The 24,851-nt window shown below is 46.7% G+C and overlaps 3 protein-coding genes across 11 annotated transcripts in view; 1 reads left to right on the top strand and 2 right to left on the bottom strand.

Annotated features, from left to right (window-relative positions):
- Window positions 1-125: 125 nt before the first annotated feature.
- Window positions 126-7,527, bottom strand: MUTYH (mutY DNA glycosylase). 8 transcript variants are annotated; one of them, XM_006919130.3, is made up of 16 exons: window positions 7,255-7,527; window positions 4,160-4,280; window positions 3,450-3,598; window positions 3,321-3,360; window positions 3,129-3,202; window positions 2,955-2,996; window positions 2,801-2,872; window positions 2,608-2,721; window positions 2,424-2,521; window positions 2,197-2,341; window positions 2,053-2,116; window positions 1,680-1,871; window positions 1,439-1,575; window positions 1,201-1,353; window positions 967-1,008; window positions 127-322 (listed from the first exon to the last, which is right to left on the bottom strand). In XM_006919130.3, exons 1-16 carry the CDS (start codon window positions 7,525-7,527, stop codon window positions 191-193), a joined length of 1,848 nt encoding a protein of 615 aa, XP_006919192.1. In that variant the 3' UTR covers window positions 127-190. The 8 variants fall into 8 exon arrangements, with proteins under 8 accessions (XP_024907812.1, XP_024907813.1, XP_006919192.1 ...); XM_006919129.3 differs by having other exon boundaries at window positions 3,450-3,601; XM_025052040.1 differs by having other exon boundaries at window positions 3,450-3,640.
- TOE1 (target of EGR1, exonuclease) lies at window positions 7,449-11,036 on the top strand. Of its 2 annotated transcripts, none has more exons than XM_006919128.3 (8): window positions 7,449-7,577; window positions 8,338-8,480; window positions 8,566-8,606; window positions 8,774-8,870; window positions 8,998-9,156; window positions 9,423-9,682; window positions 9,880-10,036; window positions 10,118-11,036. In XM_006919128.3, exons 1-8 carry the CDS (start codon window positions 7,526-7,528, stop codon window positions 10,736-10,738), a joined length of 1,530 nt encoding a protein of 509 aa, XP_006919190.1. In that variant the 5' UTR covers window positions 7,449-7,525; the 3' UTR covers window positions 10,739-11,036. The 2 variants fall into 2 exon arrangements, with proteins under 2 accessions (XP_006919190.1, XP_024907814.1); XM_025052046.1 differs by lacking the exon at window positions 7,449-7,577 and adding an exon at window positions 7,879-7,967.
- Window positions 10,949-24,851, bottom strand: part of TESK2 (testis associated actin remodelling kinase 2) — a 107,513-nt gene continuing 93,610 nt past the window's right edge. The window contains exons 5-11 of the mRNA XM_006919127.3: window positions 23,607-23,753; window positions 14,653-14,735; window positions 14,335-14,419; window positions 14,002-14,085; window positions 13,699-13,785; window positions 12,938-13,055; window positions 10,949-12,623 (exon numbers count right to left, since the gene is read on the bottom strand). Of these exons, the coding sequence (XP_006919189.1) occupies window positions 11,902-12,623; window positions 12,938-13,055; window positions 13,699-13,785; window positions 14,002-14,085; window positions 14,335-14,419; window positions 14,653-14,735; window positions 23,607-23,753 (1,326 nt within the window). The 3' untranslated portion in view covers window positions 10,949-11,901. The remainder of the gene's footprint in view (window positions 12,624-12,937; window positions 13,056-13,698; window positions 13,786-14,001; window positions 14,086-14,334; window positions 14,420-14,652; window positions 14,736-23,606; window positions 23,754-24,851) is intronic.

Below are 24,851 nucleotides of genomic sequence, written 5' to 3' on the forward strand. Positions count from 1 at the left end.
ATCTGCCCAGGGCTGGCTGAGAGTTCAGCCAGTGGAAGTTGGGATCAAGCAGGGCATTACCACTTTCTGGGTCCCTCAGAGGTAAGGAGGAAGGGGGCTAGAGAGAGAGTGGAAAATCTCCAAAGCAACTGCAAAAATAAGCACTTTATTAAACAACAGGATTCTCAAGGAGTGGGGGCTTCCAGAGGCATCACTGGGCTGCACTGTCAAACCTAGGTGCATCGGTGCGGGTGTGGGGCTGAAAGAAACTATCCAGGACTTGCTGGCCTGGGCTGAGCTTCTTCTGGCTGGACGGAGTAGACACTCGGGATCTTTTGGAACTCTGTGCAGAAGCCGATCAAGGCACTTAGTAGGGCAGCAAAGAATCCTATCCTACCCCTCCCCCCACTTCACTGGTCTAGCTAAGTCTTATAGCCTGAATGTTATAAGGCTTCCAACCTATCTCCAGATTTGCCTCTTTAATCAACTGTCTAAAAGGCAGGCTGAGATAATCTTCCTTAAATGTAAATCTGACCCCTCTCTCCACCTAAAATGCTTCAGTGGCCTTGTGTTTACCACGGCCCTGACTAGCCTGAGTTAGGCCTGGAAGAACATCCTTATTACTGATTCTCTTCCCAAATTGAGAGAATATGACTTATTTCTAGGACCTACATTACCAGCTGTTTCTTCCAAGCAGCCTTTCTTGATCCTTGCCTCCCAGACAGAACTGAGCGCTCTCTACTTTACATCCTACAAAATCTAGTACAAACATTTCACACACCTGTGACACTGTCTCCATCATTTGCTCTTTTCTCCCCTTTCCACCTGGACCCCAGACTATCAGGTCTCCAGGTCAAGAACTATTCCTCTAGCCCCAGTGAAACCTGGAGTGGACAATGTTTACCCAAATATGTGTTACTTAACTCACTGAAAACCTGTGGATTCAGGCTTAGGGACAGATGGCTGGGTGGGGGCCAGGGAACTCACCTTGCAGGTCCCTGGCTGTTGGTCTTCATACACACGGAACACCTAGTGAAGAAGAGAGGGGTAGAGTGCAGGGCTGGCATCTTCCCCCAAGAGCCAGAGCCCTGTGTTCTGTCTTCAATTTCATGACTCAGCACTTTTGTTTAAAATGTTTTTTTTTCTGTTTACATACTAATAAGTTCATGCAGAACATATAGGAAACACAAAAAAAATACAGTAAGACAACAAAGGTAGTACCTTTTTCATGGCAGTGGAGACAGCTGCAGTGCGAAACTCCTCCCGGGTCAGCCAGCGAGCTCCAGGCGGTGTAATGGTCACTGGGGTCTGCCCTCCCAGGGACAGACCGTACACGTGGTATGTGAGCTTGATGTGGGAGAAGGTGTGGACCACCTGGAGGGAGGGCCAAGGGGCTGAAACAGGCCTGTGGATATGGCTGAAAAAGCCATCCCTCTTGCCTCCTCCACTGCTTACTCACCTGCCCGAGATGCTGGAGGCGGGTGGCTGGGAGGGGCCCAGCCCAACTCTGCAGTTCCTGCAGCAGGGCCTTGCGCTGATGCTGCCCTGAGGGCTCCACAGTCACGGATGGGAACTCCCATAGTCCTGCCAGCAGACCTGAGACAGAGAGCAGCCAGGTATAGGTTAGGCCTTAGCTGCTGACTCTTCCATTTCTCCCCTTTAGCTCATGCTACTGCCCTCTACTCCCAAGATCCAGGTACCTGAGTCGGGCCTCTGTACCAGCAGAATTTGGGTGTCCCCAAGAGCCCTGGACTGCTCTAGAACACAGATGGCAGAACATTCCACCCTGGGGGGCCTGCGGCTGGCCTTTCTGGGAAAGTTGGCCACACCCAGGGTCTGGTCCCATGGCTCTGTAGGAGGCGCGCAAAGCTGGCACTGTCCATTGTTGGAAGCTAGGAAGAGAGATCCCCAAGCCCCACTCAGGCCAGGTGGGCTTAGGTGCCAAGCACAGAGAGTAGGCCTTGGCCCAGCTCTGCAGAATCTTACTCATTTTGTAGGATGAACTGGAATGAGGCTTCCACAGGCAGTTCCTTGACAGTGCAGAGAAGGGCTGGGGTTAGGGCTGGCACTCACCACATTCTTCCACATCAGGACTGCCTGGCAGGCTCCGTGAGGCTTGGAGCTGCTCCCACTCCACCTGAGAGGCATAGGGTGGGATGTCATGGGGCAGGGTTTACTCCCTAGTACCCTTGCCTGCCTCTACCCCAGATGGCTCACCCTCTGGTATGCCCGGCACAAGTTCTGCACAGGGCACTGGCTGCAGAGCGGGCGCTGTGGGGTGCACACTGTGGCCCCAAGTTCCATGGCTGCTTGGTTGAAGTCCCCTGGCCGGATTGGGTCTACCAGCTGCTGGGCTAGGCTCCTACAAGAAGGGAACATTGCTGTGAGCCAAAAGCCCTTTGGAAGCCCCCTTCCCAATATCCCACATTACTCCAATATCCTACCAGAGCTGCTGGGAGACAAGGGAGCTGTTGGGATCAGCACCAATGGCTCGGACACGGCAAAGCATCCGTACCACGTTCCCGTCCACCACACCGGTTACCTGGCACAGAGAAGTCCATGAGTCAGCCTGGTCTAGAAGGAAGAAAGGTGAGCACACAAAAAGTAGGGGGTGGGCTATTGGCTCACCTGGCCAAACACAATGGAAGCAATGGCTCCGGCTGTGTACCGCCCTACACCAGGCAGGAGCTGCTGCAAGGACTCTGCTGTACGTGGCACATGGCCCTCTAGCTCCTCTACTACCTGAGTGGGTGGGAAGTCAAGGTTAAGAGACACCCAAGTCCCTCCTCAGAGGCTCCAACCCTCCCTGTCACCCGCTCACCTTCCGGGCTCCCTCCTGTAGCCGCCGGCCTCGAGAGTAGTAACCCAGGCCAGCCCAGAGCTGATTCACCTCCTGTTTGTGAGGTCAGAGGTCAGGGAGATCAGCGGTCAGTCCTATGTTGTCCCCATTCCCCTTACCTTTGCGTGGCTCTCACCTCCAGGGAAGCACTGGCCAGATCCTGCAGTGTTGGCCACTTCTACACCCAGAAGGCAGGCAAAAAGAGATAAGGGTGAGGGCGGTGGAAGAAGCCTTCTTTACCCCTACCCCATAGGACAGGTTCTCATCTGGGGTCTGGCCCATGACCCTCCCCTTCTTTCCCTGTAGTCACCTGCATCCATCGGGTATAATAGTCGATCACCGTGGCAACCTGGGTCTGCTGCAGCATGACCTCTGAGACCCACACTGGGGAAGAGGGGTTGGCATGAGGGCACTGCTGACCTGCCTTGATCCTAGTCCACAGCCCCTGACCCCAGACTTAAAGGCATCCAAGAAAAGCAGCTCTGCTCTCCGATGTACTCACCAGCATATGCCCGTCTGTCCAGGTCTCCCTCACCCTCTGCCTGCCAATACAATCCCAGATGGGGAGTTAGTGTAGAGGGGACTGGGTACCAGCCTCCCACCTCGCTATTCTTGTACCTCGCTTGCCTACCAGCCTTCTCCACGGTAGGTCTCGCTTCTCTCGGTCATACCAGCTCAGCAGGCTCTCCCGGAAGACTGTGACCTCAGCTTCATCTCTGAATAGATGGTACGAGGAGACAGGGGCCTGCAATACCACCTTCTTCTGCCGCCTGGAGAGGCCTGCTGGGGCCTCAGGAAACTCAGGAATTGTCCCTGCATAGGCTGTGCACCAGGGACCTGGGGCACTGCAGCCTAGCTGCAGTCTGCTCCCACTTAAGGCTTCCCCCACCCCCAACCCTTTGCTTAAGCTTTGCACCTATTGTCAGACCAGAGTTCTCTAGCTGTGTGTACCCTTGGCCAAGTTTCTAGCCTTAATTTTCCCAGGGTGGTACTGCTGGCTCCTCTGTCTTTGGATCATAATAAAAATCCAACATTTTTAGCCAAGCATAATGTATACCTGTGCAGGGCTTTCCCGTTTACAAAATACTTTCAGGCTGATAAACTCATTTGATCCCATGAAAGCCACATGAGGAAGGCAATGCACAGACTACTGCTCTATGTCACTGCTAAGAAAACAGCCATTCAATTATCCCAAAGTCACACGTGAATGTCAGAATTAGATCCTTAATTAGTCCCTTAATGCCTTGATATACACCCTGCTCCCTTCCTAGCTTGAATCTGCCCTGTTTCATGGTCAATGAAACCAGCCCCTGAGTCTTTGACTAGAACCAAGCTCCTCACCATCAGGTGCAGAAGGCTTGGCCTGGTTGCTGCTGAGGTTATGTCTCTCCCTTCCCTCCTGGCTGGATGCCTTCTTCCTATGACGACTTCCCACAGCTGCTCGTGGCTTTTTCATGATGGCCTAGAACACAAAGGCCCAAAGTAGTCAGCCACAATGAGGCTGAATCTTGGGGCCCTGCAAGGGGTAAAGCCACCTCCCTCCCTATACCATTCACATAGTGTCTAGCTTTTCTCAAGGACTCCTCAGATGCTCATACATTTGCTCCTGACTGGCTGTGGCACTGAGGTATGACTGGTAGGGCTGAACTTCTCCAAGTGGCCTCAGAGGGACCAGCATTAGTATAGCCCTAGAGACACTCACAAAATAGGAGGCCAGGGCTAGGCTGGGTGAAGGACCAAAGCTTCCTGTGTGGGAGCACCTGTGTATCCCTGATGCTTATTGTGACTATGTGTGTGAACAGGGGTTCTTCATATGTGTCTAGGAGCATGGGAGAGGTAGGCAGTTTATTTACTTCGAGATATAGCATATTTACAGAAAAATGACCTTTAACAATCATCTAGTCCAGACCTTCATTCTATAGAAAGGAGAAACCAAGGATCAGAGAGGGGGAAAGATTTGCCTGAGAGTAGATGGTAAGCCAGGGGGAAAGAGAGATGAACTATTTTTATTCTTAATCTTTTCCTATCTAGAAAATCATAGCTAGGTGGCAATTAGCAATGAGAAAATGCATCTGGTTGATCTTCACTGTTCCCTTACTGTACTTCTGGCTACTTTTCCTCTAATAGCTGAATGTAGCTAACAGTGAGTGCTTACTAAATGTCAGATCTTGTGCTAAGTGCTTTACCAGATTTCTCACTCAATCTAATAGGCAAATAAGCAATTTGCCTATTAGAATAGACAAAGTGCTTAATCTCTATACAAGCCTCAGTTTCCTTATAACTAAAATGGAGGTAATTTACCTAGCATTACCTCCATTTTAGTTATAAGGAAACTGAGGCTTGTATAGAGATTAAGCACTTTGTCTATTCTAATCAAGGTCTGCCTCCAGAGCCTGCATTCTTGCACTCTTGCGCTCTGCTATACTGCAGTCCCTGATGAACCTCTGGTTCACACACCAAACACTTCAATTTTTGACTTCATCACCTCATTTTCATGAAAAGAGCTTGCTTCCTCTTTCACAGAAAAAATGTACAAACTTACTTCCATCTGCACTCTTCTCCTCTCCTCCATTATATGAAAGAATGGTCCCTCCTAAATTGTCTGAGCTCAGGGTCCTGCTCCTTCAATGCCCTCAATAAGACCCACCCCCTTCTCCCCTTCATAACCAAACTTCCTTCACCTAACTCACTTCCATAATTCATTCTACAACCCAATTGCCATAAAGTAAAGCAATCTTTTAAGACATGATCATGTCATTTTTTTATTTAAAGCTTTCCATAGCTTTTCATTAATTCACCAAACAAATATTTATGAATGCCTACTATGTGTCAAGCAGTTTTAAATTCTTGAAATACTTCACTAAATGAAATATCAAAAGTTCCTGCCCTCAGAGTTTATATTCTAATAGGGGCAGACAATAAACAATACACATAAGTAAATTACATAGGATATTGGGTGATAAATACTAGCATAAAGAGGAAAAGTAGAGCAGATGAAGGGGATAAGAAATGGCAAAGGGGTGGAATGCTGCAATTTTAAAGAATGCGGTCAAGGTAGGCCTTAAAGTGATATCTGACATGTGCCTTAAAGCAATAGAAGAAATGAGCTATGTGGATACCTGTGGGAAAGGCATCCTAAGAAGGAGCCCCTAAGGATGGTGCCTGGTATGTTTGTGGAATAAGGAAACCTGTGTGGTTAGAATGGAATGAGGGGGTAATAGGAAATAAGGTCAGAGAGGTAGAGAAGGTGGGGGGCACAGGATCACAAAGTACCTTGTAGGCTACTGGAGGACTTTGGCTGTCACACCCATTGCTCTTAGAATAGAAGCCAGTCAGTCCTCTTATTAAAGCCTTGTAGGCTCCACTCCAGAGGCCCATCTGCCTCATCCCCTGAATCGCTGTGCTCAGCCATGTTAACCTGAAATACACGCTTCAATCCCCAAGTGTCTGACCATCTTGAGGTCTCACCCAATCCATTTCCTCTGCTTGGACAGCTCTTCTCTTATGCTTTACCTAACATCTAATTCTGCAGGTCTTGATTTAAATGTCCAAATCAGCTCCTGTAGTCCTACTTTCTTGTGTAGTTCTCCATTGTTGCTTTTATACCAATTGCAATTTCACACTTATTTGTGATTCTTTGATTACTGTCCACTTCCCCAACTTGACTGTAAAACTCCATGAGAGCAAAGGTTGGGTCTCTTTCGTTGACAGTTGTGTCCCCTGAGCTGAGCACAGTGCTAAGTAAATTGTATATAATAAATACTTCTTAAATTAATTAATGGAATGAGGGAGATTTCCTGTTTTTAGAATGGGAGAAATCCAAACAATTCTGAATAATGATTTTAAAAAAAGACTCAGTTGAGAGCCAAGTTGAAGATGAACTACAAACTGAATAACCAAGAAGAAAGGGTTGAGAGTCCTTGGTGGGCTGCGAGGATGGGAACAGGTACTCTTGGGAAAGGACTGGTCTCTTGGTAAGGCGATCTCTCACTCTCACGGTAGCAGGAGTCATGTCCAATCACCGCCTAGGGTCAACTGTATCTCTTACTTGCTTACAATTTGTCCCTTTTTCTTCGTCTCTACTGCCGGAGTCTTAATTCAAGTCTTTATTATCACCTGTGTGGATTATTTCAAAAGCTTCCCTACTAGTGAGCGGGTGCCTCTAACTCCTCCGCAGCCTCGTCTTTTGTCCCCTTCCCCGCCTCTTTCACTTCCTGGAACACCGTGAACTTCATCTTCCCAAGAAACTTACCCATTCCCAGAAAATGCTTCCCCACCACCTCCCTCCTCTCTTTACCCACCTCCTATGCGTGCTTTAAGCTTAGCTCCGGCGGTACCACCTCCTCTGGGGACCTCCACCCCCATCCTGGAGCCGTACTGATGACAGCGCAAAGCCCAGCCCCACGTTCCCACCTTGTAGTACGCGAAGAAATTACCTCCCACGCCGTGTCCCGCGACAACGCTTCCCAAGGGGCGTGGCTCCGGCCAATCGGGGCCGGGAGTCGGACAGCAACAGCCAATAGGCTCCCAACGCGCTTGGTACTGAGTCCTCGGTGCCAAACCCGGGAGGTCTGAACGGAAATCCGGCCCGTCACCGACTCCGGAGGCGAGGGCCGGCCCCCACCCCCGACTGCAAAAGTAGGGCTAGGAGACGAAGCGGACGTCCTGCGTACCCACAGACTACTCAGGCGAGGAACGCACGGTGTCATGGCTGCCGACAGTGACGATGGCGCAGCCTCAGCACCGGTGGGCTCTGATGGTGAGTGGCTTTTCCGGGGCCGCCTTAAAAGCCTGTGCTCTCCGGGAGAGGGGAAGGCCTCGGGCTCATAGTTCTAGAAATAGACCTCAAGTTTCAGAGGACTAGCGTCTTCCTTCTGAGCCAGCCACGAGGAGACTACAAGTTCCAGTGTGCACCGCGACTCCAGCTGCAAAAGCCTGGAGTGTTGGGAACATAGTGTAGATGGGGCCTGTCGGGAGATGTAGTCTGGAGCTCGTTAAGTGGGGCAGGTTGGGAGTTGTGGTCCAAAGGAAGTGGGACGTTCTGGGAGCTCTGGGCATTTATCAGGCTCTGGGGCATACAGGCTACTGCCGCTTGTGGCTGCTAGGGCACCATGGGAACGGTAGTATGTAGCCTGTTGGGAAATTAAAGGTGCTGAACTCCTGAACCAGTGCCAAATAGTTTCTGCAAGACATGGTGGGGGGGGTGGGGGGGAACCTCACAGATCATCTAGTTCAACCGTCCTCTTCCACGGATTGTGATGCTGAGGGATAGATGATTTCCCTAAGTCTCAGGCCACTGAAAGAGCCAGGCTCACTCTCCCTAAATTCAAGGCACTGTTCACTCCTATGTGTAGAGCACGCCTAACACAAAGGACTGAGGGGAAAGCTGCCATTTCTTGCCTTGATTGAAAGTGCCCCTACCTCCACCCATACCCCCAAACCATGCCCTAGTTAGCTTACGTATCTGTTCCCCTAGGCCCTGCCTGAGCATTAACATCCCTCCTCCTCCTTGCCCCCAGGTGGCGTCAGCAAAAGCCCAAAATCTGGGGAGGAGTTAGTAGTCCAGGTTCCTGTGGTGGATGTGCAAAGTGACAACTTCAAGGAGATGTGGCCATCCCTTCTGTTAGCCATAAAGACAGCTAGCTTCGTGGCTGTGGACACGGTGAGGATTGGAGAATGGGGAGGGCAGTTGGTTGTGAAAGGGCTGATGCTGGGGACCTAACTCAACTCCGTTTACCCACCCACAGGAACTGAGTGGGCTTGGGGACAGGAAGAGTTTGCTGAACCAGTAAGTATAAGCTTTGATCTCTTTAGCTCCAACCCGGACAGGGGGCCGGGATCCGGGGAAGTGTGGTGGGCAGACCTGAACCCTGGAGTGAAGGTCACAGGCCTGGGTGGTTTAGGTCCTTAATGAGGCTAACTCCCAGCCACAGCCACCCCAAACCCAACCCCAAGGTGCGTCGAGGAACGTTACAAGGCCGTGTGTCATGCTGCCAGGACCCGTTCTGTCCTCTCCCTGGGCCTCGCCTGCTTCAAGCAGCAGCCAGACAAGGTATGGGCTGATCTTAACCCCATCCCAGGTCTGTGGCTGGGGGAGAGGAGGGTTGAGATCCTGGGGAACATAAGGTATGAGATTTTCTCTCACAGGTTTTATGTAACAGACCATTTTTCTCTCCTAGGGTGAACATTCATACCTGGCCCAGGTGTTCAATCTGACCCTTCTGTGCATGGAAGAGTATGTCATAGAACCAAAGTCTGTGCAGTTCCTGGTACAGCATGGCTTCAATTTCAACCGGCAGTATGCCCAGGGTATCCCATATCACAAAGGCAATGACAAGGTTGGCCTCCAGCCTTGAGACTGCCCCTTCTGTGACTTCATTTCTTCCTACCCTAGGCTGGGTGCACTGGGAAGGTCTGCTTCTTTGGGAGTATGGGGAATCACTAGTGACAGGGCTGGGGAAACAAGACTGATACATGGGTGAATAGAACTGGGTTAGGAAGGGAGGGAGAGCTATCCAGGTGAGGGAGCTTGGGTTAAATATCCTGTAAAAGAGGCTCCCTAGGGGACTCTGCCCTTCCTGATGACCCCTTTCTTTCTACTCAGGGTGATGAGAGCCAGAGTCAATCAGTGAGGACACTGTTCCTGGAGCTAATCCGGGCCCGCCGGCCCCTGATACTGCACAATGGTCTCATAGACTTGGTATTTCTATACCAGAATTTCTATGCACACCTGCCTGAGAGCTTGGGAACTTTCACTGCTGACCTGTGTGAAATGTTCCCAGCCGGCATATATGACACCAAATATGCTGCTGAGTTTCATGCCCGCTTTGTGGCCTCCTACCTAGAATATGCCTTCCGGAAATGGTGAGGGACTGGTTAAGGGGAAGGGGTGGGGCCTGGTGTAAACCTATTTTATTCATTTAAGATATTTATTGGGCACCTGCCATGTGCCAGGCACTGTTTTAGGTGCTGAAGATTCAGCAGTGAACAAAACAGACAAAAACTCCTATTCTCATGGAGCTTATATGCTAGTGAACCAATACCCTCTTATGCTATTGCAGTGAGCGGGAAAATGGGAAGCAGCGGGTAGCTGGCAGCCCACACCTAATCTTGGAGTTCTGCAGCTATCCTTCTAGCATGAGGCCCCATATTGACTACCGCTGCTGTTTACCCCCTGCAACTCACCGTCATTCCACCAGTGTCTGTGACAACTTTTCGGTGAGAGCGCTTACCCATTTCCTGGGGGAGGGGAGGTTCTGATGCCTAGAAACCCTCGGTAAGCCTCTTTCCTACCTCTAGGCCTATGGTTGGTGCCCCCTGGGATCACAGTGTCCTCGGTCCCATGATATTGACCTTATCATTGACACTGATGAGGCTGCCATGGAGGATAAGCGGCGACGGCGACGGCGGAGAGAAAAACGGCGGAGGGCTCTGTTGGGCCTGTCTGGGAAACAGACCTCTGAGAAAACTGAGGATGAGCCTCCCATGAAGCAGGTCTGTGGGGATGGCCTCAAGGCTAAGGAAATTGAACAGGAGGTGGCTGAGGATGAGAACAGCAACCAGGCTGGCTCTGAGCAAGGTCACAAAAATGACTTGGAGACGGGACTTAAAGCAACGAGGCCTGAAACAGCCGACATGGCTACCTTAGAAACACCAAGGAGTCAAGCCAGTTCTAACCCAGTGCCTGGGAATGGACTGCATCGGGCTGGTTTTGATGCCTTTATGACAGGCTACGTGATGGCCTATGTGGGAGTGAGCCAAGGACCCCAGCCCTGTAGCCCTGGACCCTGGCTGCCTGAATGCCACAACAAGGTATACCTGAGTGGCAAAGCTGTACCCCTCACAGTGGCCAAGAGCCAATTCTCTCGTTCCTCCAAAGCCCATAACCAGAAGATGAAGTTGGCTTGGGGCAGCAGCTGACCCAACTTCTACCTAGTACCCAGAGCCCAGGAAGAGAGAGAAGCTGATGGTGAGACAGGGGTCTGGGTCACTAGCTTGTGAATGTCCTACTCTCAACTACTACAGAGTTGGGGAGGGGAGGCTCCTGACAGATACTGCTGCATTGCTCCTGGATCTTCTCCTTTACCCCAGAGGCTGAGAAACAAAGGTACAAGTAAGAAGGCTGACCAGCACCTGTAACACCGACTTTATTTTTAGATCTGAAAGTGTCTTGGGAAAGTTTTACCAAAAAAATCAACAGAAACAAGTTATGAAAATATTTGACCAGCTTCATCTTTGGTTATTTCTTATTGCGGCTCTGTAAAGACAGACTGTTCTGGTAGCTCCAGCCATAGCAGGAAGAGAAGAAAATCAGTCCATGTATAAACCATTTAACCAATTGGGTGTATCCCATGTTGACAAATACATAGAGCAGGCCCTAAGGCCTACAAAACCAGCCCCACTCCCAACCACAAGGTTGAAAGTCTTATAGGGCAGAACATTAAGACTCCTTCATAAATATGAAAATAGATTAATTAACTGGAAAGGCTCTTACTTTGAATAGATTAGCTAAGAGCCATGACCACCACACTGCCTTGCCCTCCCCTTGCATAGAAATGTAGTGACGTGGTCTGACCGTGCGGTAAGTGCAAACAGCAATTATTCAAGTCTTAGACATACTGGCAAGAAGCACCCCAGTTTTTAGGTCTGAGAAATAGTCATGCCCTTTACAACCTTCTGGTCAGCTCCAGGTTCCATACAGTAGCTTATATGCCCTGGGAAAAGGCAAGAGACAGACCTGGGGTGGGAGAAGAACCTGGGGTAATAGCTGCCTGCCAGCCCAGACTAGAACTAGGAATCCTCTAGTTCTGTCTGCAGAAGTGCATTGTAGGGTCAGGTGGGAACCAGAGCTCCTTGCTGGATTTTAGAGGCTTGGTATCAGCTGTTGGCCCTAACAAGGAAGGCCTCTGCTGCTTTCCCTCTCATACATAGCCACTGAGCACTGGGAGCCCCAAAGTTGAGCCTGGCTTGGCCTAGCCGGCCTGCTCTGTAGACCCCAGGGAAAAGTCTAGGCTAAGTACCAAGGGGACCTTGTGGTTTCATCTCAAGGTTCATCCCCAAGGTGAGGCAGGGATTAACCCCTCTCACCCATCCTGCTCTCCCTGGGTTTTCAGGCATATGCCTGAGACAGAGAAGGGGACTGGAGCCAAGCCTTGTGGCCTTTCTTCTTCTACCTCCATTTCCTCAGAGGCACCTGCAAGGCATGGACTGGCTCCCTGAGGCCTGGGTCCAAAACCATTTTCTTCCTGGGAATTAGAGCAGTCCATGGCCTCATGGGCTGGAACAGCTGGTAGGGCAGATGCTCGGAATGGTGGGATCTCTCTTACTCTGTACTTGAGACTACTGAGGCGTGGTAGGGGCCCATCAGATAGTGATTCTTCTCGGCCCACAAATGGACAGGCCTCTTGATGCAAGAACTCTGGTGAACCAGGCAAAGAACGCCATCGGCGAGCAGGTGGGGCCAGGGGTTCTTGCCAATCAGCCACAGGCAAAGTTCCAGGCCCTGGTGCATCCAGATCAAATACCAGGGAGATGACAGACTTGCTGGGCAGGTCAAAGAACTTGATCTTGCCACCCTTGAGGTCCTGGCGAGCACTGAAAGGGTTGATTTTGGGTGTGCGGGCAGCACCACCTCGTGGCCGATAGTAAGGGTCCAAGACATTCACTGTACGTGGGGGCTTACTGGAGAATATGTCTGACTGGCTTCGAGACAGCCAGATAGTACGTCTTGGGCGTGGGGACTTGGGAGGGATCTTGTCATCTAGTGAGCTCAGTCGTTTCACACCAGGTCCTTTCTCCAAGAGTCCTGAAGAATAGCACAAGTCAGAGTTACTTTCACTAGTCATAACAAATAGAAGCGACACTTTGTACCATAGAGTGTTTTCATTTTGGAAAGCAAAGCAGGTACTGTTGTCTCATTTCACTGAGAAAACAGACTCAGAGAAGGCAGGACTATATACCAAGTCACAGTTCTTAAGACTCTAGTACTTCTCCCATCATCTCCTACCCTTCCACATTTTTTTTGGACATGGGATCCTATAATCACAGCCCTAGAAGAGAAGACCCCACATCCTAATTTCCTCCCTTGGGGTCAGAGTAGACACTGGTCTAATCTCTTACCCTTGGCTGTGGGCTGCAGCTTCCTGTCCTTCTCCAGCTCTTCCTCCTGTAGACGGCTCAGAATTTCCTCCAGGGTCTTCCCAATCTCCACAAAGGATGGGCGCAGTTTGGGGTCCATCTGTAGTCATCCACACCAGCCGTTAGCCCTGCCCTCCTATGTTCCACCCCAAGGATGGCATTTGAGTCCTTCCGACATCTTTTAAGACTCAGATGTGCAGCTAAGAGAGCTTTTCTGAAGACCAGAGACCATGAGGGTGATTCCCAGAGCTAAGGTCAGGGAAGATGCTTCCCCTATCTTAGTACACTTTCTGTGTGTCATTCCCTTTTTTGGCACAGAACCCTCCAAAAGGGTATGCTCACATTGGTTTTCTTTCTAGAATTCTGTTGCTAATGTGTTTCTTGGAGCTACCTAGACAAAGCTCAACTACTTGGTCATAACGAGTAGGTCCAGCCCCAGAGCTGGAGGCTAACAAGAGCCTTTCCCATGGACCTTAGACCAGCTGGATCCATAGTCCAACTAAAACTTGACCAAAGCTCCATCAACATCCAAGATAAGGGGTGATGGGTCTACCCTGCAGTCTGAAGATTAGATATTACAAAGCAGTTTTCCTTTCCTTGGTCCAGGGTTCTAGAGAATCTGACAGGCCCAGAGGAGAAGACATGGGCATTCATCAGTGAAAATAAGGCCCCCTAATTAATTAGCAGCCTCTCCCTACAATCTCAACCAGACCAAAGCCGGGGAAGCAGGGGAAGATACTCACGTTACAGCAGTTGAAGGTGAGCTGCAAAAAGTCTGGGGGACAGTCACCCACCATGTGCTGGAAAGCGTCATAGTCCAGCCCGAAGTTCTATTGATGGGTATGGTGGGGAGGGAACAGGGGACATGGGTAGAGAGGTCATTAATCCCTTCATCCATCCTAGCCTGCTCAGAGAGGCTGAGAACTGCCCCTGAGAAATAGCCATACAGACTAAGTTCCACCAACTCCACCCCAAAAACAAAACAGTTCCACATCCTCGAAAGCAGCCCCATCCCAGTGGCACTGATCCCTATGCCTGCAGCTCACCTCTGTGCGGGGAAGATAGTCCGGATCAGCCTGGATTCGGGCGATGATCTCACAGAGGATGATACCGTAAGAGAACACATCCGCCTGGTTGGAAGTGAGACCTCAGTTTCCCTCTCAATGGGGTGAAAAGTAGGGTTTCTGCCCCTCATATCCACCAGCCCAGGCCTGGGCCCTACTGCCCATATTTCATTCAATTCATCACCATGTACCAGCCCTGCCCTTGGTGGGAAGGACGTAGATAGATCCTCACCCTGAACATTAAGGGTGATCTTGGACACTTTCTGCTAAAGGTAGATTCTAAGGAGAACCAGGTCTTGGGGTCCCCAGACTCACCTTCTCATTGTAGGGCTCATCTCGGAGAACCTCAGGTGCCATCCAGAAGGGTGAGCCCACCACAGCCAGCTTCTCACACCCCATGCTGTGGGGTGAGATTATACGGAAAATGAGCTTGCCACTGGCTGATGCAATAAGATATCTGAATACTGGGAATTCTTCCCCAAGGATGGGCACAGACTAGGATTGACCAAATTTAGGGAGCTGAGGTGGAGCTGAGGTTGAGCTGTGACCAAGTCCTGGCCTCTGGGGAGGAAGCTGGAGTTTTCTTTTTGCCTCAGTCCCTTCTATAACCCCAGCACCCATTAGGTTACTCACCTAACATCAGGGATCTTCTCGGCAAGGCCAAAGTCAGCTATGACAGCAGAGTAACCATTCTCATCCCTCTTTATCAGGCAGTTCTAGGGTTCCCAAAGAAGAAGACAGTGTGGCTCAGAAGTAGGGGCCAGCCAACCATAAAATTACTGCCATCCTTCCCTGCCACAGGGTACCCTGCTCCTTGATGAAACCATACTCTTAGGCTGACCCGAGTGGTCAGTCTTGGGGGGCTCTGACAGTCACGTGAGATTAGTTAGGCCTGGATTTTGGGTGGTTACCCTAGGATTATCATGCCCCAAACACAAATATTTATCTTTGTTTTCTATGTACTAGGCATGGTACCTCAATGAACAGAAACCCTTATTCTCTTGGAGCTAACAATCTAGTGGAGGAAGACAGACTATCAGGCCCCTGGCCTCCCTTCCTCTTTTCCTCAGGATGCAGAGACCAAAGGCCAAGCCAGGCCAGACCTTGCCAAGTAATATAAGCGTTGGACAAGCACCCAAGCCTACACCAACTTTCACTCTAACAGGATCATAATCAACCTCCTCTTTGGTATTAAAAGTCTATGATCTGGCTCTAACCAATCTGCCTACCTCCCCAGCCACTCCCCTCTGTCTCTGGTGCCCTTATGCACACATCTGCATCCACTGTCACAGACATGCTTGGCTTGTAAAGCCTGAATAGGCCCTTCAAGCCTTTGCCTTTGCTTATACTGTTCCCTTCCATTTGGAATGCTCTCCCAATTCTCCTCTTCACCTCAGAAAATTTTATGTGTTTTAAGGCAAGCTACCTTTCCAGCCCTGTCCTCTCCAGCTCTCACCTTTCTCTCTCATCTCAGCTCCTTTAAGTTCTCCTCTATGCCACTTCCTCTTACAGTCTACCAGGCTGTCAGCTCTTCAGGAGCAAGTTCTGGTTCCTCGCAGTATTCATTTCATGAAAGAGGCTCAAGTCATGCTCACTGAACAAATGTCTCCAGAGAAAGGATAAACCCAAACAACTCATAAATAAACACAAAGCAGCAATGAGCTCTCCCCATACAGCTGCATTCAAAATAGCCCTACATCATTCTGGCTCAGGAGGTACCTTACTCTACCCACCTTCCTCCAGAGGCAGCAGAGACTAGGGATGCTTGCAAGGCTCACAGGGACATTTCTGGCGCCAGCAAGGCCCTATCTGACCCAAACCAGCCCTCCTTCCTCATCAGCCTTGGCATCCAACTGCCAAGGCATTGCCAAGTCACTTCCTGCTCACTCCACATTAGGTACAAATCAGTCCCTTACTTTCGCCTTGATGTGATCACAACATTCTTTCCCCAAACTGGAAGAAGCCTGTAATTTTATTGCATCCTCTCCTACCTTGGATCCCACATAGACATGCACCATCTCTGGCTTTCAAGGAAGACTGACCTTGTGCTTCTCCTGGAGTTAGTTCTCCCATCAGTCCTGCTGGCTCAGCATCCCCCAGCAACTTGACTTTGAATGTCTTTGAGAATATGAGCCCTAGGCCAGTTTGACTATTAGATAGCTGAAGCCCAGGCTATAGGGCACTGTCCTATGAGGCAGTAGCAGCTCAGATATGTCAGCTATTTTTCTCCCCTCTCTTCTTATTTCACTAACAATTTCTGTCTCCAAGGCTCAGTCTAAGGTCCAATTTACTATTTGCTTTGTAGCCCTCAGAAACAAACAACCTTGTTAAATTCAGATTGTAAATTCAGCAAGTGAGGAAAAGAACATGGCCACAGTACACTGCCTTGTCAAAGTTGTTCACTTTCTGCCCCATCTTCACATTCATGGAAACCTGTTCACTCACTGCAAACCATCCATTTGAGAGTAAGTGACTCCACAGTAGCTTCTCTGAGTGGCTGAGAAATGGCTAAAGCAGGGATAATCAGGACCCCACAACATGGGGCAAGGTTATCTCTGCCTCTGGTCTGGAGTGAGACCATTTCCCCTCTTTAAGCTTCTCCATAGCCAATAGCTGGGCATTGGAGCCAAAAAACAAAGATAGGATACTAAAAACCCAAAGAGCCAAACTTTAGGAGTCTGTATCAAAGGTGATAAGAAAAATGGGAGAAACTCTGACCAGGATTAGCTCTATTGGATTGTCCAACAAACTCCTGAGCCTGTCCTTAAGAGGGCCTCAGCTAGTGAGGTTTTCCTTATCTCCCACTCATTCCTCACTGGCTTCTGCTGGAAGTATTCTCACACAGGATCCCAATGAGTTCCATAGTATTAAGCTCAATAGACAAAATTTGTCCTTTTATTACTTGACCTTTCTGCTGTTGACATTGCTGATTACTTCTGTCAGCATTTTTACATATCATTCAGGAATCATACAGTACTTGAGCATGCAGAAAATAAGTAGTTGTGCTCCTAGAGCTAACAGATAGCTATCAGAGGCTCGTCAGAGGCTACTCCCGTTCCTTTTTTATTCTTCTCTCCTGGCTTCTATGACTCTACAGTTCTGGATTTCCTTTTCTACCCTTGGTTACTCTACAGACTTCCATGCAGGCTGTTCTTCTCAGGGTTCTATCTTGGGCCTACAACTCTTGTGTGCTTTTGTGGCAACTAATCCATATTTCTTTTCTAATTACCACCTCTGTGCTGATGATTTCCAAGTGTATATCCCCAGCCCTGACCTTGATCCTCAAGCTGCAGATTTGTACATTCTATTTCTGGACATTTCCTCCTGGATTACTCATACTGAACTCCATACATGCAAACCTGAACATATCTTATTCTCCCCAAAGTTAAAAATCTAGCTGTATTTTTATGTCAGCTGGTACCCAGTTTGCTAAGCTAGAAACCTGGGATTTAGTCTAGATTTTTAACTCTGACTCCAACTAATTTTAGCTTCTAAGCATTTTTCAAATCAGTCCCTCCTCTGCATCCCCACTACTATTGCCCTAGTTCAGGTCCTCATCATTCCTCCTGATTATTGCAATACTGTTCTAACTGGTCTCTGTGGCTTGGGCCAGGCTTGATCTCCAGAATCCACTTTCCTCATTCCTGCCTGCATGATCTTCATAAAATGAAAATCTAACTGTGTTACTCCTCTATTTAAAAGCCAGAGCAATGACATATTGTATGATTCCATTTATATGAAACATCCAGAATAAGAAATCCATAGAAACTGAAAATAGATTAGTGGTTGCCAAGGGCTGATGAGAGAGGGAACAAGATATGGAGTTTTTGTTTTGGGATGATGAAAATTAGATAGTAGTGATGGTTGAATATATGAAAAACCACTGAAATATATACTTTGAAAGGGTGAATTTTATGTGCAAGTATATTTCAAAAAAGCTGTTACTTTAAAAAAGCTGACAATGGTTTTTCATTTCCTATCTACAAGATAAAATCCAAGCTAGATATAATATGATCAGACTCCTTTCTTTTCAACTCGTATCCCTTATCACTCCAACATCACAGTCTCCACGTCATACTATTTGTGCCTCTGTGCCTTTGTTTATGCAGTTCCCTTTGTCTGGTCTGGTCTGGAATATTACCACCCTCCCCACCCCCCCACACACACAATATTTAATAAGTAGAATTCAATTTTCAAGCTTGGGCACCATCTCTTCCAAGAAGCCTTCTCCATATCCTCAGGTTGGGTTAAATATCCTTTTCTCAAAGCATCCTATGCATTCTCTCTCTAACCTTAGCATTTGCCATATTATAATGAAAGTGTCCGTTTCTACAGGCCCCTCCTATAGCTACAGACTGTAAGCTACAGACTATAAGCTTTAGAAAAGCAGGGATACCTTAAGAAGGAGGTGCCCTAAAGCATATTTCCTATCTCTTTGGGTAAGGAAAAAATTGCATACTCTGTGTGGCGCCTTAGAAATTATAAAACACTTTTCACAAACAAGATCCCAATAGTTCTTCAAAATGACATTGTCAGGTAGGCAGATCTGAGATTTTTACATTTAAAATGAGAAAAGTGAAGGTTACTACTATAAGTGGTAAAAACCCAGGTCTCCTGATTCTAAAGTGTTCCTTCCTGATGATTTTGGCCTCTCAAGAAGAACAAACTGAAAAGCTTTCTACTGGAGACAGCAAGGCCATGGCAGAAGCAATGTAGTTTTAAGATAGCAGCAGTAACCGAGGCCCATGGAGAAGGCAACACTGTTTGTGTAGGCAATACAATAAGATGCCTTCATTTGGCATGCTAGCCCCTACCTCCAATGTAGTTAATCCAAGGGCATCTAGTGTAATGATTGCATTTCTCACTCAATTTGGATATTGCCCCAGTACAGACTACAAAATATGAAGCTCAGACCACTGTGGGGTTCTGAAGAAGCCAGACCAATTATCAGGCTGTTTGGGATGCAAGGTCCATTGCATAGAGGATGAAAATGCTTTATTCAAAAGTATCCTTGCCTAGAGTAAGCAGCAGACATAAGAGAGGCCCAGTCAGACTTCCCTAAGGCAAGAGGTGACCTTTTCAAGTTCAAAAAGAAGCCTAGGCACTGCTGCTGCCTGGCTCCTATTCCTCTTTGTCCTCACGCATACTACATATTTGCCTCTTCAAGGGCAGGGAAGGATCCCATTCATCTTTGTATCTCTAACGTATCACAGACACACAGAGAGAGCTAGCAAAAGTTTGTTATATGAAACTTTGGACAGATGACTGAAGCAACTGGGCTCCTTTCAAAAGTATATGTCAAAAGCATACACTAATCATATATTCGACTCTCCATAGTGGGGACTGAGCTGACAAGAGATTCAAAGAAGTGGCCATGAATGCATTTCTGGAAGCCAACACAAATCTTTCAGAACTGAGCCAGAGTAGACACTTGGGAGCACTTCCTGAGGTCTCCTAGAACAACTGCACAGTCAATACTGGCACTACATGAAACCACCACAGCACAGGAAGATCACAGACTGAAATGGCCTCCTAAATGCCCAGAGACTAAGTCTCTTAGAAGATTATCTGGTTTGCTATAATGTGTCCCCATCCCTTGCCCTCCATCTCATCATGTGATCCCATATCTTTACCACAGCTCTTGTGTAATAATCTGTTCACAAATCTGTCTCCTCAACTAGACTAAAAGCCCATGAATGGTACAGATAGGGTTCTAGTAATTTCTGTGTCCTCAATACTATATTCTCTATTAGCACAGTATAAATGGTACCTAAAAGTTACTGATGATTCTCATTATAAAAAACAACTATTGTGATACTTTGTTATAACATCCCTAGGAAACTAATACAGCATTATTTTCAAAACGTCTATTAATTTAAAATGTCAGAATGCTATTGAACTGTTCTGATTTTCATTGAAGTTAAACATTTGTGATGTGTGCTAGACATTTATGTCCTCTTCTGTGAATTGTTTCCCAATATTTTTATACTTTTTTCTCTCATTTATTATAACTTTAATGTTCTTTTTAATCAACATTTTAAGATTATTACTTGTTATCTGTTACATTTACTACAAATGTTTTCTCCTAGTTTTTGGTTTGCTCTATAACTCACTGCCTAAATGTATAAAATAAACAGGAATGGTTTTATAACTTTTATAACATATTTTTACTTCATTAAAATAAGCTATCAAACTACAAAATAAATAAATAAATAAACTACAGGGTGTCCTAAGAGACACTCTCTATATTCCTCCAGCATTAACCTTTGTTCCTAATTCATGCTCTCTTCAGTCTCTGAAAATTGGCATTTTCTGTTCCTAGTTGTTGTGTGGTATAGCTGGATAGGCTATTCACTCTGATCGATTCAGCAGAGTGGCTTCTTTGGAATCCATGAAAAAATACGTATATATATACACAAAAACCAACAACCAAGACTAGAAGTACAATTCATAACTCACACTCCTAGTGGTAACCAAACACAGTTTTGCTTGCCTGATCCTGGACAGTAATGATAATGAGCAGAAACAAACTGCTCTCTCAGCTGCTCCTCAGAGCCAAGCCTAATATATCTTTGTACTACTTACTCCTAGAGCTACAGGTAAAAAGCCTGTGTGTGGTTATTGCCACTTCTTGATGGAGCTCATGAACTGAATATTTTTAAAGCTATACTACCTCCCACTTCCTTCTAAGTAAACTATCAGCATCGCCACAGCACAAATCCGTATCAGGCTATTTCTTAGAAGTAATTACAAAATTAGACTGAACAGCTATATCTGACAGACTTTTCACTCTTGAAAGCAGTATTGCTGTAACCACTGATGTGTGAATCCTGCAAAGGGAATACTGCTTTCAGGAGACATTCTGATAGGAAACTAGGGATCTTCTTTGCCTCTACCACAGGCTCAGGATCATTTGGAAAAAGGCATCTGCTTTTTACCCATGTAGAATGTGTTCCCACTACTTTAAATCCCTCCTGTGAGCTCTGGTCTGAGAAGCCCAGACTGATGGCTCCTGTGAGGTCAAGGACAAAATTCTATTTTACAGACTGAGGTCCAAAGGCATTGAAGTCATTTGGAGGGGTGGGACAAAACTGGGTCTGGGACTCAAAATCTCAGCTCTCAATCAGATGTTTTGGCCTCTGTGCTATCAAGTGCATTCTCTGAAAGAGAACCAGGAAGCCCCTACTCTGACAGGTTCTATGCTAGGTGCAAGATGCAACATAATAGAACAAATAATATAAAGTGTACACCACTAAAGTATAAGTAAATCTTTTTATTGTTCCTTAAGATATCAAATTTATACCCAAGGTTGCCAATGAGGAGATAATTTGGAAACCTCAAAGCCCTCCTCTGTCCCTTTAGTCTTATTTCTCCCTTGGGGCTTCCCACTCTTATAGTCACTGTCTCCTGGGTAGGGCTGCTCTGACCTAGGTGTAGACATACAACCTCCTCCTTAATCCCTGCCACACAATTACAATGAGGATGAAACATTCAGGCAAACACTCAGAGATGATAAAAGGGCAATGAACACAGACAGTCTCTCCTGGTACATCGTCTGGCTTGTAAAATTCATTTGTTTTTCTTCAATTTGAAATTCCCTACAGTGCACTTCTCAGCCTGTCTCCAGTTTGTAAACTCATTTGTTCTCACCACCTAGAAGTATCTTCAATACCTCCTTAAAGTTCAGACCCAGGAAAGCACAGAGACCCAGTTCTTTCTAAATTCCTAGTTTCTCATCTCAAGCCATTGACACTGGGAACACCTACTCCCTAACAGGAAAACCAAATAACAGCACCCTATAGGTCCAAAAAGGTTTATCAGTCATTTTTACAACATGACAAGCCCAGACAGAATCACACTTGGATACTATCACAATGAGATAAAGTGCTCTGGCAGCACAGAAGAGAATATGATGAGGTCTTAGGAACTCACTGGGAGAGCTTTCCTCCTAAAGTCTAGCAATATTTCTTTTCTCTGAAAACCTATAGTCTGTGGCTAAACACTTAATTGTAAAAATGCTGTGGACTGTTTTTCAATTATTTCCCAACAAGACTAAGTACCTCTAGGTCAGAAATTGTCCTTTTCTAATATACCCTCATCCATGGTTCCAGGCATAGGAGACACTCATGTAGGTGTGGGGAAAATAGCTGTGTGACTAACTGATATCTTGTCATGATCTCCTTCCACCTTGGAGGAAATGATGCTCTCTGAGTAGGACACAAAGATTTGATTTTTGGCTGCATGCCTGAAGTGAGAACAGGCTATCAACTTAAGGCAGTGTCTAAGTTGATACAATTCTACCTGAAACAAGTGCAGTTTTTCTCCTTCTTGACTTCTATAACATTCTAGGGGATAAGCAAAGGCTGATGAAGGGAAAAGATACCACCTTCCAAGTCCAAACCATCCAACTGTCCAGTCCTTGCAGATACTGATGAAGATAAAGGACTCTTCACAACTAGGCTTCAGCTGGTCACTAGATTCCACTTGACAGGCTTAGTGCTCCTTCGGTAACAGTATAGTTGACTACAAATGGCCCTGCCATACCCATAGGCCCCACAATCACCTCCCCAAAGCTATTTTCTGTATAGTAGTTTATAAACCAATGGCCAGGGTTCCTCAGGGACAGTACTGCTGTTGGAACACCAGAACCATTCTAGTGTGAGGTAGCTGGAGACTGACTGCCTTAGGCCTTATTGGCTCAGAGAGTACAGCCTGCTTTTGTATCCTTTGCAAAATTTTTATTATAACAGGCTCCCTTAACCTTCCATCCATGACGGAAGGGGTATAGGAATATATATATGCATGAATGCATATGTGCATGTGTATGTGTTGAAGGTGGGGAATGAAATGACAGCTATTCTTGGACAAGTACAAAACTCCCATAGACCTCCCTAGAAGTCCTCTAAGTCAGCTCCTGGACAGAAGTCATATTAGGTGATTTAAACCTCCCGCATCAATTATCAAGCCGTATTATTTATATAAGCCTTATCCTGGTGGTGTCCTGGGCCACTTGGCACTGAGGTGTCTGCTTTGAAGCATGGCCAACTTCCTCTAAAAACAACTCTTTTCTAACCTGATCACACAGCAATTTGGAGGGCAAGAGAATACTACAGAGACCAGCTAATGCCAAAGAGGAACTGGCAGGATGGCAGAAACTCAATCACACAGATAGAAAATGGGTCAGTACATTACGGCCCTCAAAACCTGCACTCAAGTGACTAAAAATCACTGAACTCCTGCTCTCAGTTAAGAGCCACTTCCTGGAGGTCATTCCTACAGAGCAAAAACCTCTTAACCCTCTTCATGCCATCTGCTTCTGCAACACAATTTAGGAGACTGAAGTCAAATGTGAAGGTTCTCGAGATGTATGTGTTGCCTGGCTCAACATTAAAAGATACCTGCTGTGAGCCGAGATTGGCTTTCTAAGGACTAGCTATACAGAGTAATAAGTTGTATCCTCTGTAATTAAATGTTAAATCTATAAGAGGGCTCCATCATTCCAAAGCTCATTAACGACTGGTTTAACACAGCTTTCTTGGTAATGGAGGACAGTGTCTCAAAGAGTTGTGCAAGTAAAGCCTTCGTACCTTAGATGTGAGGTCCCGATGGAAAATGCCTTTGAAGTGAAGGTAGCTGAGGCCCACTGCTATGTCATAGGCCAGTTTCACCCTCACAGTCCAGGGCAAATGCAGGTTACTGTCTAGCAACTGTTCCAGGTTTCCGGAGTTGATATACTGCAAAACAGAAGGAAAACTCAGCTACCATTTGTCTGGTTGTGAAACCACTAGAGAGTAAATGCCTAGAAGATAGAGACTGTATGTTTTGTTTGTTTTTTAAGTTACTGAGGGCTTATTCTGCATCCAGGCACTATGGCAGGTGCTACTCACAAAGTTACTTTCCTTTGAAGAGATCACAATCTGTGAAGGGATATAGACAAACAATAAACAATATCATGTGGTAAATGCTAAAATATAGCTTTGTACATGTATAACAGCACTATGCAGAGCAGAGAATAAAGTGACTAACTCAATCTGGACATGTCAGAAAAGCTGTATAGAGGAAATAAGGGGTCAAAAAGATAACCTGGGGGAGCAGGAAAGACAGACCACACAAAGGGAGCAGCATATACAAAGATAAAGGTTAAGTGACAGTACATGAATAGGAGAGGCAAGTGAAGCTGATATGCTTTGCTAAGATATATGGACTTTATCTTGTCTATAGGGAAGAAAAGAAAGTCTCTTAAGCAGAAGAGCAACGTGTTCATATTTACTTTTTAAAGGAAAGATTGATTATTTTAGCAATGGCATGATAGATGGATTAGAGTGGAAAATATGGAGAAGGCAAAATAGGAAGAAAAGAAAGTCTCTTAAGCAGAAGAGCAACTTGTTCATATTTACTTTTTAAAGAAAAAAATTATTTTAGCAATGGCATGATGGATTAGAGTGGAAAATATGGAGAAGGCAAAATAGGTTAGGAGATTATTGCAATAATCCTGATGAAAGAAAGATGCCTGAGTTAAGGCAATAGCGGAGGCATTGGAACAGAGCAAGATTCAAGATGTATTTAGATGGCAGAGTTAACAACAACGACAATAACAACAACAACAACAACAAAACACCTTGATGACTGTCTGGATAGGGGGTTAGGGGCAATGAAAAGCTATAGGTTGATCCTAAATTATTGGTCCCTGGATGCCATTATTAAATATCCAGAATACAGGGAGAGAAGCAGGTTTTCAGAAGAGGCAATGTTAAAAGGTAGCGGGTTCAGCCAGGACATTCTGAGTTTAAAGGCTTTTAGGACAACTGAGGTAGAAAGTCAGTTCAAAGTTC

Source organism: Pteropus alecto, unplaced genomic scaffold (genome assembly GCF_000325575.1).
Source record: "Pteropus alecto unplaced genomic scaffold, ASM32557v1 scaffold25, whole genome shotgun sequence".
Lineage (NCBI taxonomy): Eukaryota > Metazoa > Chordata > Mammalia > Chiroptera > Pteropodidae > Pteropus > Pteropus alecto.